The sequence below is a fragment of the Crotalus tigris genome, unplaced genomic scaffold, assembly GCF_016545835.1.
Source record: "Crotalus tigris isolate CLP2741 ecotype Arizona unplaced genomic scaffold, ASM1654583v1 scf7180000018486.1709376, whole genome shotgun sequence".
NCBI classification, from domain to species: domain Eukaryota; kingdom Metazoa; phylum Chordata; class Lepidosauria; order Squamata; family Viperidae; genus Crotalus; species Crotalus tigris.
The window spans coordinates 1,591,764-1,612,639 of NW_024097034.1; the positions used below are offsets into that span (position 1 = coordinate 1,591,764).

The following is a 20,876-nucleotide window of genomic DNA, read 5'->3' on the forward strand; positions in this document are numbered from 1 at the left end:
TGTTTCCTCAGATAACTGTTCTTTAATATCTATTTTGATCATGATTGTTGTTAATTTTAGTTTCCATGCTTAGTTTAAATGTTTTATAAATTAAAATTTATTTATGTATTAGGATTAGGATAGAATTAAGCACATACATACAGGCACACATTATGTATGTGTATTTATGTGTGTGACATGAAGAGGAATAATTATAAAGATATTTAGATAGGAACACATTATTAATTAAACTAAAAAACCTTGTCTCTGTGGGATGTATAATTATGTTGATGGCCTTTCTTCAAGTCAGCTTCAAGCTTCTGTCAGGAGTATAGTTTCTGAAGGCCAGCAAGCTCTCTCAAAAGAAGAATTTCTGAAGTTGATGATGCAGAATAACATCTCTGCAGAGGATGGAAGAAGAAAGGTTAGCTATTTTAATATATATATATTTACTTCTTAGAGGCTATTATGCCCCAAATCCATTGCTAAAGATTTAAAAATGTTAGCAGTGAGCAAGAGGAGAGAATAATTGAGAGAAGTAGGATTGTATACTGCATTTAGAAGAAATATTTTGCAAAACATAGTGCATGAATGGGGAATCCCTTCTCAAAGAATTCAAGCACTACATTCTCCAGAAAACTTGCTCATAACTGTTTTTAAGGCTTGTCCCCAATCCCACAGGTAACATTGTCTTCAAAGCTATGCATAATTAGCTACATAAGAAAGGCTTTGTTTATATTATTTCTTGTTTATTTAAGAGCACGTATTCGTATAGTAAATTAGAAAACAACATTTGTATCACATTTGGAAAGTTGTATTAAAATCAGCTTTGCTTTAATTATAGCAAAAAAAAAAAAAGTTTGCATTCCAAATAGTCATGCATTCTGGATTACAAAGAACATTTTTTCCTTCCAGAATTGATTCAGATTTGTGAAATGAGAATAAAATTCTTAGATACATGTGTAGGGTAGTTTACCAACACTTGAGAACTGGTCTCTCTTAGCATTTAAATTTTATGTTGTGGCAAAAAGGAATTTATAGTGGACAATATAGTGTCTTTCACTTACCAGGATAGAGGGAAGAGTAACCTTAAAGAACAAATCTTATTATGTTAGCTTCCCAAGCATCTGAAATCCCCAGGGAAAGCCCTGCTTGTCTGTGCTAAGGCTTATAGAGTGACACTTGGTGTGACATGGAGACAGACCTTCTCAGCAATAGCATCTATCCTAGATAATAGTTTCCAATTTGCAATATGCTAGGGCGATGTATTTTAGAATCTTTAAAATATTGACTTTCTTATATTGATTTTCCTCGGACATGACTCCATCCCCTATTAATTTATTGTTCGGTTCGTTAACTTTACAGAGTTTCACCCTGAAATGTTTTTTGCAACTTAGTTTAATGCTTTGGATTGTTTTATAAAGAGAAGTGTTACATAAATACATAAAATAATGGTAAATGTCTTCTATTTTCCATTAGGGAGGTTAAGATCCAAGTTGCTGATTTTTTTTTTTTACATAAATATAAATAAATAATATTTTTAGGAAGTAGAAACACATTTGTTTTGTTCTGTATTATTTTAGGGTTAGACTGTATTTAATGAAGAATTAATTATATTGATTCAGTATTAAAACTTAGTCTTACTCATTTTATGAAAACATAATTCTTTATTTAGCATGGGCTGCATGTTCTATTCAACCATTTGGAGCTAATTTTTTACTTTCCAATAATTCATGATAGGAGAAGCTTGTATATCAGGATAAAATTGTAAGATGTGTACTATAATAATACTACACTCTAGTTCAGTGGTTCTCAACCTGTGGGTCAGGACCCCATTTGGGGTCGAACGACCATTTCACGGGAGTCACCAAACAACGCAGTCCGCCATTTTTTCCCCTTTTTCCTTAGCTGTGCTATTCCCTTTCATTTTATTGGCTTTTGAAAGCCAATAGAATAGACTCTCCTGAATAGAGTCTAATTCTATTGGCTTTCAAAAGCCAATAGGAATTGTCCAGGCTGTCTCTGCCCTGCTGAGCCCGCCAAAAGTCCCATTCTGCAAACGGTGCTACACCAGTTGAGTAGTCCTCAACTTACGACCGGTTGAGTAGTCCTTGATTTACGACCGGTTGGGGGTCGCGGCATTAAAAAGGTTGAGAACCACTGCTCTAGTTTTTGATGCTAGTGAAGCAGTATAAAACAAGCTATCTCTAGAATAAGAGTTATTTTGGTGAAAACTAAAAAAAATTATGATAATTGTTTAAGTCGGCCTACTAATTTATTTTCCTAAAACGTTTAGTTTTCATTTTATGGCAACCTATCTCCAAGGAGGATACTGTACCGTACTCTTTCTGATGAGAGCATATGTAGCAATCGGAGAGGATCTTCCTACGCTAGTTCACGGAGTTCAATGCTAGACCAAGCATTGCCAAATGATATTTTGTTTAGCACTACGCCACCTTATCACAGCACCTTACCTTCTAGAACAAGTTTAAACAATGGTATTGGAAATCTGCGAAGTAAGTTGTGTGTGTTTGTATATGTGTGTGGTGCATCTGCTGGTTTTATATTCGATTTTCAGTTGGCAATATATCCTCTAATTGAAACATAAAAAATGGCTTTATATTGATGGGAGCAGTTGATTCACCTAGCCAGGATTGTCTGGAGGTGGGGTGGAAAAGAGTCAAGATGGCAGGCATGAATTACAGAATCAAGCCTTTGCCTTTTGGATTATAAGGTCATGCCTGCCATCTTCATTTTTTTTCTTCTCTTCCCTCACAATTCCTTTACATTAACTGGAAATAGCTGTCCAGAATTTCAGTTTAAGACATCAGGCTAGAAACCTGGAGATTTGTAAGTTCTAGTCCCGCTTTATACTTTATACATGAAAGCTAGCTGGGTGACCTTGGGCTAATCACTTTCTTTTAGCCCAACTCAACTCACAAGGTGGTTGTTATGGGGAAAATAGGAAGAAGAAGGTGTCAGCATCCATCTTGAGGATGGTACTGTCGAAACAAAATTAATTCTGAGGTTCCCAGACACCAACTCATAGAATTAATTTTGCTTTGACAGTACCATGCCGTGTATTCAGTTAACAGTAAGATTTTCGGAAATGGAATGAACCTGGTGATTTATTTGGACCCTCGAGATGAATGTTGACAGAAGGATTATTAGGTATGTTTGCCACCTTGAGTTATTTCTAAAAATAATCAAAGGTGGAAAATAAATAAATGTTGAAATCTGTGAACTGTAGCTACAAAGGATGTGAAACTTTACTGAACTGCATCTGTGTCTTACAATATTTTTTTAGATTACTGTAGAGATTCACAAACGTTGGGTACAGTCTCTAGATTCCCCTACAGGTAGTAGCTAATTTATCATTTTAAATGTGAGTGTTTCTTTGTATATAAAATACTATAAATTTCTTGTTCAGTCACACAAATTGCATTTAAATTAATTTTAAATTAAACTTTTTCTATATAAGTGTGTGCTTTTGAGTTATCGACTCCTGGGGAATCCCTGAAGTTTTCTTGCAACATTTTTGGAAGCAATTTGCCATTACCTCCTTCTCAGGGCTCAGAGAAAGTAACTGGATCAAGTCGCCCAGTTGACTTCAGGCTTCTAAGGGAGGGACTAAAAATTCATTATCTCCAATTTTCTTGCCTGGTGCCTTAACCACTATATCAATAAATTAAACTTTTTAAATTAAATTCTTTTTGTATGCTTTGGTCCTCAACTCAAAATGCTATGTGCACCCAAGCATTAGATTATTGTAAATGACATAAATTGTTTGTATGCATTCATAGTCGTGGAAACAGGTTTCTTCTACTAGTAGTACAAACTCCATGGGTTTATTCTGCTGGTATGGGAAGTATTTTTACCACTTCTCAATCTCAGCTGCACTCACTGTTTTTAAGGGGAGCTAGGAATAAAATGAATTGTTCAACATTTGAAGCAAAACTTGTGGTCTGTAGGTATTATTTGAAAGATTATTATCTATGATATGAAAATTAGATCATTTTCTTCAGTCAATTGAAAATGTACAGCAGAAAGAAATGAAAAGATTTGGCAGGTAGTGGGGTTGGATGATAAATATGTGGCATTCATTATATGAACTCTCATATTTAGTTTTGCCAGGGCATTGAAATTTTCTGACAAATTCAGGTGCAGATAACAATTGCCAGGTCAACCAGCTCAAAAACATCTGTGTACTAAATATAATTGCGTAAACCTGCAGTGAAGCACAAGAGAACATATCCAATTACAAGTGAATTCTGGTGCAGATTTTGAGACTAATAATGTCTTTTTTCTGTACTCAGTCTGACCAATGAAGAATAAAGTGAGATTATTCATATAACTCAAAAACTATACTTACATTGCATCTTCATCCTATATTTTCAGAAAAATAACCAGCTGTTTGAATTCTACAACATAGTTATCCCACCTGTTAATGGGCCCCTTTGTAGCAGTTGCCCGATGCTCATATATTTCAATGTTTTTTTTTCTAACCTATTAAGGCATCATCTTAAAGCCCACTTTCTTTTTAATATAGATGAACTGTGGTTCTCAGATGGATCTTTATCTGACAAATCAAGATTCAATGATCCTGGCTTAATGCCCCTTCCAGATACAGCAACAGGATTAGACTGGTCTCATTTAGTTGATGCTGCACAAGCATTTGAAGGTAATGTGCGATCAATGTAACTGCGGCTAAATTAGCACAAATTAAGATGCAATCCTCCTGTTATTACCAGAGGCAGTAGTACTCAAAACATTTGATAATTTGGCAATTCCATGCATGTTCTCCTAACCCATCAGTTTTCCATTTCTAAACCTGTAATTCTCAGTTAATAAATGGATTATATAGGTTTCACGGTCCATCAAATTACTGTTAGGTTCAGTGGACTTAAGACAAAATATACAGCTACAAGACTAAAAAATATCCTTTGTCAAAAACAAATATTGATAATTTGTTCTTCATAGTCACATGGCCACCTATTTCACAATCAAGTGACTGGGTGGTGTACAACAAAATTAAAAACAATATCTATAAATTATCCTCCAGATAAAGACTTTTCTAAAGTTGTTTTTCTGAACCTAGTCAGTTTCTGTTATGCTACAATAAAGCTAATAAACAGGTAGCAGGACAGAAATGATGATAGAGAAATGATAGAGAGATACTGTTGCAGAATCCCAACAGTTACATAATTGCAATTTGGGTGCTTTGCAACCGGTGTTCATTTGTAACCGTCACAGAATTCTGTGGTTATTTGATCACCATTTGTGAGCTTCACACCCAGCTTCTGACAGAAATAATGGAGAACTTGGTGTTAAAATCAAGGCATGATTGCAGGATGACTCAAGAACTGCGGGTGATTTGCTTAAGGAAATGACATTATCAATCTGGCACGATAGGTGGACTTTCACTTAACCACATCACTTAGTGACAAAGTTGCTGGTCCCAACTGTGATTATTAAGTGAAGACTATCTGTAGTTTTCTGATTTTTGGTTTTTTTACACATACATACACACACACATACACACACACACACATACATATATTGAAAGCAATCTAAAGCGTGATATATATGTATATATCACACACACATACACATTATATTGAAAGCAATCTAAAACGTGTTAGTTGGAAAGAGTGCTACCAGGGTCTTTTTAACTAGAAAATGTCAGACTCCTGACATTTTGCTACTATAGAATAAAACAGCTCTCCTACTTTTTCTTCTAATGTATCATTTATTAAACTTGGTAAAGTAACTAAACGATAAAAAACATAAAACACCATTTTCCCTAAAAAAATAAAATAAAATAAAGCATAGGCATACTATAAAGAGGTTGTTTTTAACTTGTCCCTGAACCCATCTCAGTATTCTATGTTGTGTCTTGAAATGTTGTCAACTTGATTGAGAACAGCATCTGTACTTTTACAGATACTACAATAGTTTCAATGAATTGTCTTGATTGAACATGGTGGTTTCAATTCACAGTTGTATGAATAGAAGGGTGTTTGTGCAATGGGTTTCTTGCTGGCTTTTCATGGTAAGATAATGCACCCTCTAAAAAGCCTCTCCTGAAATTTGCAAATTCCTGAGTGGTACATGCTATGATTATAGGTAGATTCAGTATATATATTGGATATACAGTAGTGTGTCCACACAAACGCAGTTGTTTATCTTTTATTACCCCTTAAAATGAAAAAGAAGGGAGACCAAGCTTCAGATATGGAATAAAAGCATTTGTTTAAATTCCAATAGATCTTACATAAAATAGAAAATGAATATAATGAAAAACTGCATATCCTAGTAAACTTCATAAGCTTAATGAGAACTTGAAGCTTGATTTCTCCTTTCTGCTATAGATTGAAAGATTAAAATAAAGTACTTAAATATATTCAGTAGAATTAAAAACATTAAGCAGGAGAAAAGAATATGCTGTATGTTTCTGTGTTTCATTATTTCAGTACATAGATGTGCAAGGCATTTTCTTTTTTCTCACTCTTTTTCTTTCAGAGTGAGTAAGTTCACTTTTGAGTGTACTTGTGTTTTATTACAAATTTGCCTTGTAAAACAAAAAAGAAAACTAAATGCTGTTTCTTATTTTAAAAGTTCAGCTATACTTATAAATCAAAACCAGACTAACTCACAAACCTATTTAGTAAATTTTATTGCTCTTCCTCTAATATTGCCTAACTAATAAATATATCTGGAAAAAAAACTGTTACTCTTTTTGTTCCACATTTTATTTCATATATTTTGCAACTACTTTGTTTTAACTACTAGAATTGTCAACATCCAGATGATAATGATGAAAAATATTGAGTGAGGGTTTTTTTTTTTAGAAATCCCACAGTAAAGTTTACACAACATGACCCGGTAAATTCCACAAGCTTGAGTTGTTTCACATAAGGATAGCAAGTGCCATAATCCAAAGCTAGTTCAGTGGATTCTGTTTGTTCATAGGAAAATTCTAAATCTTATTTTCAGATTATGACTCTGACGAAGAACTTGGGCCAGTCTGTCATCACACTTCGTTTCTAGGTGATGATCTGGGTAGACTGTTGGATATTATGTTATTTTTTTAAAAAAGTATATGCTTTTATATGTTTGCACGGTTGCATGAATATATACAAGGTTTGCGTCTTTACAAGAAGAGAGGAGGGCATGCTGTGGTCAGGGCCAAGACTCAGAGACATAATGAATAAAGTCTACAAACAAATTATCTTTGCTTCTACTGAATACAAATGTTGCATGGAAAAAGCTCAGAGTTCTGTTCTTTCTTGTTCTATAATAAATGTCTGTGTGCCATACTTTTTTTTTTTTCCTTTTAGTACTAGGTATAATTTTGGCTGCCACACTGCATGTCTTTCAGTGGGGAAGCTTATTTCCCAAAGAGTAAAGCATGTGTTTTGCCCTTGGAAAGGAAGTAATTTAAAAATCATTGGTGTAAGCAGCTTTCTTTTTATGACTAAAATTGATCTGCCTGTGATAAGATCATAATGGAAATTTTAGCTCATTGGAGTTCAAGTGTATAGGTAATTAGTTCCTTTATTCAAGTAAAATAGTAGATCGGATTTCATATTTTTAAAGGAAATACAAAGCTTTTTTTCTTATGAAATATCTGCTTTGCCTTAAAGTGTTTTGGTTTTAGAATTTCTGTGAGTTTTTGGAAAATGAGATGAGTAATAAATAGGGGGGGATGTAATTACAGCAACGCTCAAGCTGTAATTCGCATGCTTTGGTATTTGTCCGGAAATTCAAGGGATGGGGAATGCAGATTTAAAGAAATGGTTGCAAGCATTTTCTTTTTGGGCTCTGTTTGGATTCAGATAACAACAGTTCTTGACCAGTTTTGAATTCTGAAAGTATTTCTAGGTTACCTTTTTTTTTTAGTTATTTGCCTATGCATTTGCCTTTCTAGATCAAAGGGTGGCATCTTTTTGTACCCTGAATGACATGCAGCATATGCAAGCTTTGGAGAACAACCAAGCCTTGGGCTCAAGTCCAACAAATGGAAAAGACTTCATTGATGCTAATGGGTATGTAAAGTATGTACAAAGAAGGCTACTTCTTGCGTGATTCTACTACTTCAAATTTTGGGGGAATGTCCAAATCCAGTATGCTGGATGCTATTTGCAACAGACTGTCTCCGAAGTGAGGCACCCTGTGTGGAATTCCCTTTCCAGCAGAATACAAGGAATTCCTTCCATATTGGCCTTAAGAAGACTTCAGAACACGCCTTTCTCAAGTGACTGTTGATAATGTTTAGTTATGCAGTGCAAGTCTGAATTTGTAAGGTTTTAAATAGTAGTTTAATAATGATTTAATTTGCGGTGGATCTGTTCTTTTAATAGGGCTGTTTTTTCGGCTTCAGATCCTTTGATAGTGGGTGGCCTAGAACTCGTATAAATATCTCTTGTTTCACCTTTGTTATTTTTCTTTTAATGCTGATAATCCATTTAGGCAGAAAGGTTCAGAACAGAAGTAGGAGACATGATCTGCATTTCTGTGGCTTTAAGACAGCAAAACCAAGTGTATGCTGTAGGTAGTGTCTGCAGTTTAGATATATTCAATTGCTTGTTTGAAGTCTGTGTGAGTTATAATGAGTTCTGGTACTTTTCTTTAAAAGGAGCCATATGCATGTCATCAAAATTTATTTGGTTAGACTTGTTACTGCACAGAAAACCATTTGAAGTGGCATCACAATGTCACTTAAATTTTTTGGCTTTTCCAATTATTTTCCTTCACTATCATAGTCAGAGTGGGGCATGTACACAATGTAACAATGTCTTAGTCTCTTCCCACATATTTGTACTCACCTGTCATTGTTTTAACAGTAGTTGCTTTTCCCAATTTGACTGCTTCCTTCTTATTCCCTTGCTTTTTCTCCACTCCATCACTTATTCTCTTGCATTTGTTCACATAATCTCAATTAGGTAGGCAAGGCAGTAACCAATTCTAGTAGAGCTCAACATGCATGATTTTATTTGGATTAGATTTTATGGAGTTCAGTTTTGTTGCTTTATTATTTCTTCTCTTTGTTTTGCATTGTGATCCACAAAATTGAGTTGGGCAGCTATATTTATTTCTCTTGTTTGTCTGTCTAACTTCTCAAGGAGGGATCCAGCAATGCTGGTCTTGCTTACATTAATCTTGGTGAGCAAATATGTGTACAACACTTGCAGCTCTCTTGAAATCATCCACTTTCCTTCCAGGTTCCATCACTATGATTTCATCTGTTTATTTACATCCTTCCTTATTTCCTTAATTTGTATGCCACCCATTCCCAAAGCAGCCCAGCAATTTCAAAGGCAAATTACCGGGGGGGGGGGGAATATCACCCTTCCTTATGGAAAATACAGAAATGTATTAGGAGCAAGACAAATCATATTGGTTGTTTCTCCACTTTATAGTTGTATCTCCATTGTGGAATTTTGTCCTCCATAATAAATTCATTTACATTGTTATTCATATAGCTTCTGAATATATTTACTCTTTCTTGCATTTGTTCTAACACGCTTTCTTCTTTGGACACATCTGTACAGTTTTCTTAGCAATATGGAGGTCCTGGTTTTTGTTCTACTTCCTAATCTACTTCTTAATCTATCCTATATCCTTGGTATTTCTTGTGGTCTGCCATCCAATTATTAACTAGGTTTAAGCCACAAGATCAGCTAAAGTTTACTAGGCGTTACTATCTAGCTGGGTCTATTAATCCATACTTCACTATGTCATTAAGACTAATTGTTTTGGATTTCTAGTAACAGAAAGCCTTTAATTAATGACCAGACAAGGCTGAGGCAGATCATGGTGTTTTTAAAAAATAATAATAGTTGTTTTTTTAATGGCTGCCCACTCTGGGTGGCTTACAAAATCCTGAAATAAGAACAGGTAAAACAGCACAAGCAGCTGGACCAATAGCCCTAACAACAATAACAGGAAACCACAACAGTGCCCTTACAAACACATTAAACCCTGGCCTAAGACCTGAATCAGGCTTTAAGCAGTTTTCCAGAAGCCCAGGAGAATGAAGTTTAATACATGCTTTTCATTGCATTTAAACCCAAAGAATGAATCTCAGCAATTTTTTCATTTAAGATCTACATGTTTTTGAATTAGAATCTGAGTGCTTTCATATGGTTTTGAAAACCATAATATACTGCACATTGCTCAGTTGCTATGTATGATTTGTATGGAAATGTTTTATTAGGAAATCTGTATGATATTTTGAACTATCCCCAAAGTGCATTTTGATTTTTTTTTAGAGAGGATAGTCCTGCTACTTTGACTGGAAAAGTAAACCAGCTAGAAGTGATCCTCCGACAATTGCAAACTGATCTTCGAAAGGTAAAAAATAAAATGTATTCATTCATATCACACAGTTTAAATAAAGATACTGTAGGATTTCTGTCTAGGACCTGCATACTAGCTTACATGTTATATGAAAGCTACACTCACGTGGTACAGGCTGCTCTTGCCATCAGAAGTAACGTGGAGTCAGCTTACTGCAAACTGGGTAATTAGCATTAGTGAAATGAATTAAAGAAAAAAAAACTGTGTGTGTTGTGACCTCAGACCACATCAGGCCACAGAGCAAACCACATTTTTCCCTTAAAATGATGGGAAATCTGCACATAACTTCTGCTTTCTAATTTCATTGTTTCCTAAGTGTTCAGATGTATTTATTGTAAGCTTGCAAAAGTAAATTGTTTGAAAGGCAAATATGTATTCTCAGATATAAATTCAGGTTGCAGTACATGCCATAGAGTCTCTAGTGAATCACATTGCTATATTATCCTAGACCAGTGGTTCTCAACCTGTGGGTCGGGACCACATTTGGGGTAGAACAACCATTTCAGGGGGTCGCCAAACAACGCAGTCCGCCATTTTTTCCCCCCTTTTCCTTAGCTGTGCTACTCCCTTTTATTCTATTGGCTTTTGAAAGCCAATAGAATAGACTCTCTTGAATAGAGTCTAATTCTATTGGCTTTCAAAAGCCAATAGGAATTGTCCAGGCTGTCTCTGGCCTGCTGAGCCCGCCAAAAGTCCCATTCTGCAAATGGTGCTGCACCAGTTGAGTAGTCCTCGACTTATGACCGGTTGAGTAGTCCTCGACTTACGACCGGTTGGGGGGTCGCGGCATTAAAAAGGTTGAGAACCACTGTCCTAGACAGATCAGTATCTGCCTCCATAGAAGGCAACTGTATTTAAATAACCATCTTTGAACCAGGAAGTATACCAGGAGTATTTTTATTGAGTGGCCCCATTGCTTCCATGGAATAAAAGCCATTTCCATACCCTCATTACAAACTTAACTAGTAGGCTATCATGAAAATAATGTGAATAGGAAACATCCTGCTTTATCTAATTTATTTTGGGATTACAAGTGTTCAAATATGCAAAAAAAGATGTGTTAATTTAATTACTCAATATTTTCAATTTAGATTATTTTTGAAGACCCAGATTGTTGGGGGCAATATGCTGACTCTGTAAACTGCTTAGAGAATGCTCTAAATCACTATGAACTTGTATAAGTCTAAGTGCTATTGCTGTTGCAATCTAAATGTATGTTGACTACATATTTCAGAATAACAACAGTATAAAAAAAATACTGTGCCCACCTCAGTGAGGTATGAAAATATAGATGCACTGTTTTTCCAATTACATATGATGGTGAGTGAGATTACACACAAATTTTAGAGTCCAGTACTTTGTGACTTTTGAACTTTTGATATCCTATGTAAGATTAATTAACACACATCTTTTCAAACATTGCAAGGAATAATTGCATAACATCAGCTAAAGACCTTATTGTGTAACTAGAAAGCTTGATTTCTCAAATTAAAATTTCATAAATATACAGCTCACACTGCATCTGACTGCAGTAGATCTGATTAATTAAACTCATATCTTGTACAGTTTATAAAAAGGAGTGGCTGGAAATAATTTTGGGAGGTGTTGATGGCATGAACTACTAGTTAAAATTGGCCCTTTGGAAAAATGTCCCCCTGATCTCTTTTTTAAAAAGGAGAAATGCAGAGAATTGGAGGAAGAATAACTGTCATACCCACCACTTACCTTCACACCACATTTCCTCTGACAAACTCGTTATAGGAATAAAGGGTCCTTTTGCTCTGAAAAAGATGTATCCATTCCTCTTTTCCAAGTTGCAGTTCTTCCAGATGCTTAGCATTTCAGCTATTTTGAACTTAAGATCATATTCTAATGAGAAGGGTTAAAATTTGCTATCAGATCTAGTTATACAAGTGGAATATTCATTCATTCATGAAATCGTTTTCTGAATCCCTGTTAAACTTAATACAAGAAATAATACCCCCCCCCCAAAAAAACCCTCAATCATGTTCTGAGAGTGATGTGCTGAATTAGAGAGTGAAGTTCTAATATTAAGTTTTTATATTCTAGACAGTAAGACAGTTTCATGCCTACAAGCTACAATGTCAACATATTGCAGTTACTATGACCGGCTCTGGCTATTCTCCTGTGGTGGAGCCTCAAAATATGAAATAAGCAATGCAAACATTTGTATATACTATGGTTCAGTATAGCCTATTCTTAAGCATTTACGAACACATCACATTTATTTCTATAATACTGCAATGCAATGCAAAGCAATGCAATACAATACATATGACATATATTCTTTTAACTCTTACTGGATGCTAAATTTCCTGTGCATTTGTTTGAAAAATGAATGATGTATTCACATAATATTTGGAAGCTGCTCAATTCATTCATGTGATATATGCTCTTCTCCGTGTTTCAAATCAGATTTTTTAAATAGTAATGTATTGATGGGATGGGATGGGATGGGATGGGATGGGATGGGATGGGATGGGATAGGATAGGATAGGATAGGATAGGATAGGATAGGATAGGATAGGATAGGATAGGATAGGACTTTATTGGCCAAGTATGATTGGACACCCAAGGAATTTCTCTCTGGTGCATAAACTTTCAGAGAACATACAAGCAACAAAATGATAAATCATAAGATACAATCATAAATCACAAGATACAACCAACAAAGTGATAGTCATAAGATACCAATAGGAGTAGGTAATAGGAAAGATGAGAAGGGTAGTAATATCCTTAGGCATAAGAATTATGTGTTTAGCAGAATGATGGCATGACGGAAAAAACTGTCTTTGTGTCTTAGTCGTTTTGGCACGTAATGCCCTATAGAGGAGTCCCAAGGGAAGAGGTTGAAACAGTTTATGTCCGGGATGTGAGGGATTTGTAGATATTTTCTCAGCCCTTTTTCTGGCTCTTGCACTATACAGGTCCTCAGTGGAAGGCAGGTTGGTTGCAGTTGTTTTTTTTCTGGAGTAAATCGTAAATAAATATTAATAAATAGTAAATAGAAACCATTCAATTGGTCATCTTGTTTTGTCTTATTGCTTTGTGTTCTCTTTGCAAGCACATTTAAGTCATATATGTTTTTGTGAAATGATATCCTTGGTTGACAGCATGATGCTATCAATGATATAGAGACTTGGTTGTCCAGTCCCATTTAGCTTGTTTAGGCTGCAAGGCTACCTTCTTTAAAATCAAACTAATTGAGATAAATTGAGAATCAGAATTCCACTGCCTTCATTGTCACTAAGGAAATGAAGTAAATATGTGCATGTTTGTTATCTGTGCTACAAAAAGAATGATTATAAACATAATTTCACTCCTTTTTCTGTGATCTAGGAAAAGCAAGACAAGGTTGTTCTCCAAGCTGAAGTCCAGCATTTGAGGCAAGATAACCTAAGACTTCAAGAAGAATCACAAACAGCAGCTGCTCAGCTAAGAAAATTTACAGAGTGGTTTTTCAGTACAGTAGACAAAAAATGCTAATATCTGAATTTTGAAAAAGCGCTATTGAAAAACTTCATAATTTTGAATTTGCCTAACATTATTTTAATCAGCCTTCAATCTTTTAGACATTTTCTGCTATAATCTCCACCCAGGCCATTTGAACAAAGCTACAAACTATGAGAAAGTCTTTATATCCAGTGGAAGAAGAGAATGAATGACATGCATTTGCTTTCATGAAAATGAATGTACATTCCTGGTGTCATTTTAGACATTTTAGAATAAATTTCTGGTTTGAGCATGGCTGGAAGAGAATAATGATTTGGGATTCATGGTCACTCCTTCAGGTGCTCCAATGAAGTTGTTTAAGCAATTTATGGTAACTTGGGTTTCAGCATTGTAAGATAAAAAAAGGTAGCCGTATACTTTCATGTTTAAAGGTGCTCTATTTTTTTCTATGTACAGTAGATATTTCCACAGTCACATTGTCATAGCAATAAGAATGGACGTAGAATTAAATAGTCACAAAGCTGTGTTTATTAATAAAAATAGCACTGATAAGTTTAAGAGTAGTTTGGATGCAGATATACAAGGAAATATTTATTTGCAGAAAAAAATGGTGCCTGAATTTAAACTGTGTTCCAATTTTTCTAAAGATACACATGCTTTGTATAATGGCTCATTTGATCAATTCACTGTCAGTGACTTTATATAATTCATATTCAGCAAAGATGGTTATAGAGAGCCTAATAATAATAATCCTACGTGATGTGAACCAGCCAATCATTTGTATAATGCCAGATTTGTTTATCTTTGTACAGAAGCTTTGAGCATGTGACTTGTATTTAACATCTTTATTTAAGCTTATTTAACCTCTTTAATTTTATAAAGCTTTTGTTTTATCTGCACTACGGTGAGGAGGGGGTTGCAAGCTACAATGTGTGTTTAGCTTGCCAACATGGCACTGCAGAGTTCTAGAAGAGTCTAACAATTGAATGCTGCTAGTACACAACTTGTGTTTGTATGCTTTAACATTTAACTGATTTGTTTGAAATGAATATACTTTGCTTTTTTAAAAAAAAATAAATGTTTAAAATACCAACCACAAACAACAGTGCTCTGTTTTCAATGATTCGAGTTACAGTTGGATCTCATTCAAAGAAGAACATAGTAGAATATTTTTGTCACCTACACAGTTCCATAGGTAGTAGCAGATTTCTGGAGGTTGGACTTGATAGTTTCTAAGAACTTAACAGTCTGACACTAAACTGATACATAACTTGAGAGATTTGCGGAGCTATGATTCCAACTCACTTTTCATACTTTTTAATGTCTTTCAGTAAAGGAGAAACCAAATATCAATGCTTTTAGTTCTACACACCTATAAACAACGAATACCATGGGGCTTATTTTTCAGTAAATGTACAGACGTGCCCTATAAATCATTGATTCAAGTTTTCTATTAAAGTATTGATTGAGAATATTAATGTGAAAAGGCTATATATTAAAATATTCTCTGTGGTTTTAAAATTGTAATACATTTTTTTCTTAATGTTAATAATTTTTTCTTTGCATAACATTCTGAACATCCTGCTTCAAATGTATTAACTCAGACATTTTATCAATATAAAATAAAATTATGCAATTAGAAGAAAGGGAAGAGGAGGGACACACGGCCACTTCTCCCTTAATTCTGCCACTATAGTTTCAACTCAAGATCAACACAACATCATTTTATAGAATTTGTCTTTAAAATTGTAATTTAATGTAAATTTTAAAATCTGTATTTTCCTATTGTTCAAGCATTATATTCTTTGCCCATTCAACCATGCAAAGTTTCACATACACATTCTCCACATTCAATTTCAGTAACAATTTATAAACCTTTGCAATAACATATTCATCATTACCACACAGTATAATTTCAAATTCATTTTACAAAGTCAAACTCGTAACTTTTTTATTGGTTTAAATGTTTCTTTCCATTGTAAATATGTAAACCAGTGACAGACACATCATGACGCCAACTCTTCTTGGCACTTAAGGGTAGGTTCGCCTTGATTAAAAAGTATTGTTTGACCATAAGTCTTCCAGTCTGGCCAGACAGGTGTTTCTTTTGTTTCTTTTCTGAAAGAGGATTCTGAGGTAACACCCAAAGAGGATTCTGAGGTAACACCCAAAGAAACACCTTTGTAAAGAAGATTTTCACAAATTAGTTTTGAAGAGATGCTTTGTTTGAAATATTGAAGGAAACAGTTCTTCAAAGCTTTGCATAGTCCTTATAGGCATTTATCAGTGTCTGGTGTTAGCCCAGCTTCCATTTAATGTATGAGAAAGAGTGAGAGAAATATATGTAACAATGGATAGATAAACGCAACTCTAAATTTAACTAAAGGCTTCAGTTAGTTAAAACCAAAGAACTGAAACAATTTATGTATTTTCAGGTGTACTTCTGTTCTCAAATAAGTTGGATTGATTTATCGTAATAATGTTGTTTAACTGTTCTATTTGGTATGTACCCTCTCTTTCACCGAACTCTCTCCGCACAAAAGCAGAAATACAATTCTTCAATTGTATTTTGAAAGACAATCTCAAGTCATGTGATTTGGTTTGCTTCAGTTGCTGAAGGCATTTTTTTTTTTAATTGAATAAGCTGTGATTAGACTCTTGCCAGTTTAGAAGCAACTGGATCTCCCTCCATTTGAAAGTGAGAAGGTTTTCATAGCGGAACCAAATATGAAAAGAAACATCTGCAATAATAATTGTATATTCATGCTATAAGGTTGCTCAGATTACAGTATTAATGAAGCACTTCAATGTTTAACTGACCATGTCTGCAATAAGTTCTTAGATGTGATATATAGAGACATCAGTATACTGGAAAAATACCTCAGTGAAAGCACAGCTCTATAATAGGCATCACTTGCTTTTGGAAGAGGGTATGCAGCACTGAAAAATGAATGGAATCCATACAAGTATTTGATATATGTTTTATCCAGAATAAAATAGGTGGCAGCTCCTGCAATATAATCAAGAAGGCCAAAGGAAATGAACTGATGGCTCGGTGAGGCACCCAACAGTTTCAAATAATTGAGCAGAAATTTTAGCTCATTGTTCTGCCCTAAGTAAAACTCTGATGCTGGATTTTAATAGTTCTCTTTTTCCTAAAATTCTCTAAATCTTCCCAGAAAGTAAATTACAAAACTGTGTCTTAGGCAACTACAAAACTGATAGGTTTTGTTTAGAATTAGGTCTTGAAACAAACACTGAGAGGCAAAAATTATCATAAATCATCGAAGTTATTGGGTATGAGAATTTAATAGTCTTGTACACAATACAGAGAATTTGATACGCTTAATTAGCTGGGACTTTTGAAGTATAAACTCACTGCCAGGCATTTGATCCTCATTGGCTCAAGGTTGACTCAGCCTTCCATCCTTCCGAGCTCAATAAAATGAGGACCCAGATAATAATAATGATGATGATGATGATCAACACCATTGGCATTGACAAATTCGCTATTAGTCAATTGCAAAAGGCAGCCTTACTAGGAACTGCTTCCATCCTGCGACGATACCTGTAATACCATCAAACATCCACATCTGCCTATCCCAGGTCCTGGGTAAGGACTCAATAGGTAGACAAAATGCCAAATCCAGTCTGAACATCTGGCTGACTGTGCGATGATCCATAATAAATAATAATAATAATAATAATAATAATAATAATAATAATAATATAACAAAATACAAAGACCTACAAATAGAAATAGAAAGACTGTGGCAAAAGCAAGCAAGGGTAGTACCAATAGTCATAGGCTCCTTGGGTGCAATCCCAAAACAACTGGAGCACCACTTGAACACCATTGGCATTGACAAATTCGCTATTAGTCAATTGCAAAAGGCGACCTTACTAGGAACTACTTCCATCCTGCGACGATATCTGTAATACCATCAAACATCTACATCTGCCTATCCCAGGTCTTGGGTAAGGACTCGATAGGTAGACAAAATGCCAAATCCAGTCTGAACATCTGGCTGACTGTGCGATGATTCATAATAATAATAAAGTTGGAAGGGACCTTGGAGGTCATCAAGTCCAACCCCCTGCTCAGGCAGGTAACCCTATATCATTTCGGACAAATGGCTGTCCAGTTTCTTCTTAAAAACTTCCAGTGTTGGAGCATTCACCGCTTCTGGAGGCAGGTTGTTCCACTGGTTAATTGTTCTAACTGTCAGGAAGTTTCTCCTTGGTTCTAGGTTGCTTCTCTCTTTGGTTAGTTTCCATCTGTTGCTTCTTGTCTTGCCTTCAGGTGCTTTGGAAAATAGCTTGACTCCCTCTTCTTTGTGGTAGCCCCTGAGATGTTGGAACACTGCTATCATGTCCCCCCTCGTCCTTCTCTTCATTAAACTAGACATACCCAATTTCTGCAACCGTTCCTTATATGTTTTAGCCTCCAGTCCCCTAATCATCTTTATTGCTCTTCTCTGTACTCTTTCCAGAGTCTCAAAGTCTTTTTTACATCGTGGTGACCAAAACTGGATGCAGTATTCCAAGTGTGGCCTTACCAAGGCATTGTAAAGTGGTATTAATACTTCACGTGATCTTGATTCTATCCCTCTGTTAATGCAGTCTAGCACTGTATTGGCTCATATTTAAATGATTGTCCACTAGGACTCCGAGATCCCTCTCACAGTTACTACTATTGAGCAAGGTACCCCCTATACTATACTGTACATTTGGTTTTTCTTGCCTAAATGTAGAACCTTACTTTTTTCACCATTGAATTTCATTTTGTTAGATAGAGCTGTGTTCAAGTCCGTCCAGATCCTCCTGTATCCTAAGCCTGTCTTCTGGAGTGTTGGCTATTCTTGCCAGCTTGGTGTCATCTGCAAATTTGATGAGTTCCCCATCTATCCCCTCGTCCAAATCATTGATGAAGAAGTTGAAGAGCATTGGACCCAGAACAGAGCCCTGGGGTACCCCATTACACACTTCCCTCCATGTGGATGTGGTTCCATTGAGGACCACACACTGAGTACGGCCGGTCAGCCAGCTACAGATCCATCTGGTGGTGATGCTATCTAACCCGCATTTTCTATCTTATCAAGTAGTAGGTTGTGATCTACTTTGTAAAATGCCTTACTGAAGTCCAAGTAAATTATATCCACAGCATTCCTTTGGTCCACTAATTTGTCACTTGGTCAAAGAATGCAATAAGATTTGTCTGGCATGATCTGTTTTTGACAAACCCGTGTTGGCTTTTAGTAATGACTTGGTTTCCCTGTAGGTGTTCGCTGATTCGTTGTTTGATTATCTTTTCCAGAATCTTCACAGGTATTGAGGTCAGGCTGATAGGTCTGTAATTTCCTGGATTCATTTTTTTTCTTTTTTTTTGAAGATTGTTGGAACAATATGCTGACTCTAAACCACGCAGAGAGGGCTATAAAGCACTGTGAAGTGTTATATAAGTCTAAGTGCTGTTGGTATAATAAATAATAGAATATTGCTTTTTTATTTGGGAAACTTGATGTCACTTATAAATAATAAAAATTGTTTGCCTGATTGATTTATATTTCATTTTACTTTCATGAGCTACTGACAGATGCAATAATATTTAGCAAAAATGCTAAAAATAAATAAATAAATCTTAGTTCAAAAACAGAGTATTAAAATCAGTGAATAATTAAAAAAAACCTGGTGATAGAGATGTTTATTTTTTACTCTGCGGCTTTATATAAACACCAATAAAATAAATTACAGGAATACCTTATAAGAACATCTTCTCCCATGAATAAGACAGATGACACTGAACGACAAGAATATCTTCAGAAACATGTATCCTATATATTTTATTTTTATTAAATTTATATGGCTGCCCAACTGACACAATGCGTAGTTTTGATAGGGTAATACCACTTTAGTCTGATGGAATTCTAGGGAACTTAGATTATATTTAAAGTAATAATAACATCATCCATGCAGAAATGTTGACAGACTCTGCTTCTTACCAGAGAAAATAAGTGGGCATGGAATGTTGCAAGTACAACAGGCAACTAAAGAAGAAAAAAGGACATTGGAAAAATATCTGAAAGACAGTGAAGAAGAAGCACTGAGGTTAATATACCATAAAGGTTTACTGAGTACTGAAGAGCCCAAACTGGTCTTCAAGAAAAGCCATATGAAAAATAGAAAAGAGACATGGCGAGGTAAAGTATTACATGGGCATGTTTTTTGTTTGTTTGTTTGTTTGTTTGAAAAAAAGAATAGCAGGTAAAGTAGATAACAAGAAGATAATGTCTAAGAGTAAGAAAACTGGAGAAAGAAACAAAAGACTTAATTCCAGCTACACAAAACCAAGGTTTAAGAACAAATGCATACAAACCCAGAACTGAGAAGATGGCAAATGCTGTCTCTGCAAAGAAGCTGAAGAAACAATGGATAACCTAATTAAATGCTGAAGAAAATCACACAGATTGATTACAAACAGTGGCATGACAAAGTAGCAACAATGGCACATTGGAAGATCTTCAAGAAATACCATTTGCCTGCAAGTAAGAAATGCTCTGAGACTTTAGAATTCAAACAAACATCCACTACACCAGTGTCCCCCAACCTTTTGGGCACCAGGGACTAGTTCCTTGGAGAGAGGTTTTTCCCACGGACCAGAGGGGATGTGGTTTTGCATGCTGCCTGCATCCTGCAGATGAAGCTTCACTGGTTTGCACAGACCAGTTTCTGGCACATCATGGCCTGGTGCCAGTCCATGGCCCAGGGATTGGGGACCCCTGTGTTACACAGCACCCCAGACCTAACCATTGTTCATAAGAAAGAAAGAAAAAGTCTGGATAGTAGACATGGCAGTACCTGGAGACAGCAGAATAGAAGAGAAAGAACTGGAGAAAAATCACAAAATACAAATAGCTGCAAATAGAAATGGAACAACTGTAGCAAAAGAAAGCAAAGGTAGCACCAATAGTTATAGGAAGCTTAGATGCTATCCCAAAACATCTGGAGCACCATTTGAACACCATTGGCACTGACAAAATTACCATGCAAAAGGCAGCTTG

The 20,876-nt window shown here is 35.4% G+C and overlaps 1 protein-coding gene across 5 annotated transcripts in view; it reads left to right on the plus strand.

The window, feature by feature from the left end:
* SIPA1L2 (signal induced proliferation associated 1 like 2) overlaps nt 1–14,915 on the plus strand; it is a 97,493-nt gene extending 82,578 nt beyond the window's left edge. Inside the window, exons 16-22 of one of the 5 annotated variants that reach the window (XM_039353035.1) lie at nt 286–403; nt 2,276–2,495; nt 4,529–4,660; nt 6,976–7,029; nt 7,910–8,027; nt 10,254–10,335; nt 13,702–14,915. In XM_039353035.1, coding sequence (XP_039208969.1) covers nt 286–403; nt 2,276–2,495; nt 4,529–4,660; nt 6,976–7,029; nt 7,910–8,027; nt 10,254–10,335; nt 13,702–13,848 — 871 coding nt within the window. In that variant the 3' untranslated portion in view covers nt 13,849–14,915. Of the gene's footprint in view, nt 1–285; nt 404–2,275; nt 2,496–4,528; nt 4,661–6,975; nt 7,030–7,909; nt 8,028–10,253; nt 10,336–13,701 lie in introns of those variants that run through there. The other 4 variants (XM_039353036.1, XM_039353037.1, XR_005557879.1 and 1 more) reach the window with 4 other exon arrangements.
* Nucleotides 14,916–20,876: the final 5,961 nt, after the last annotated feature.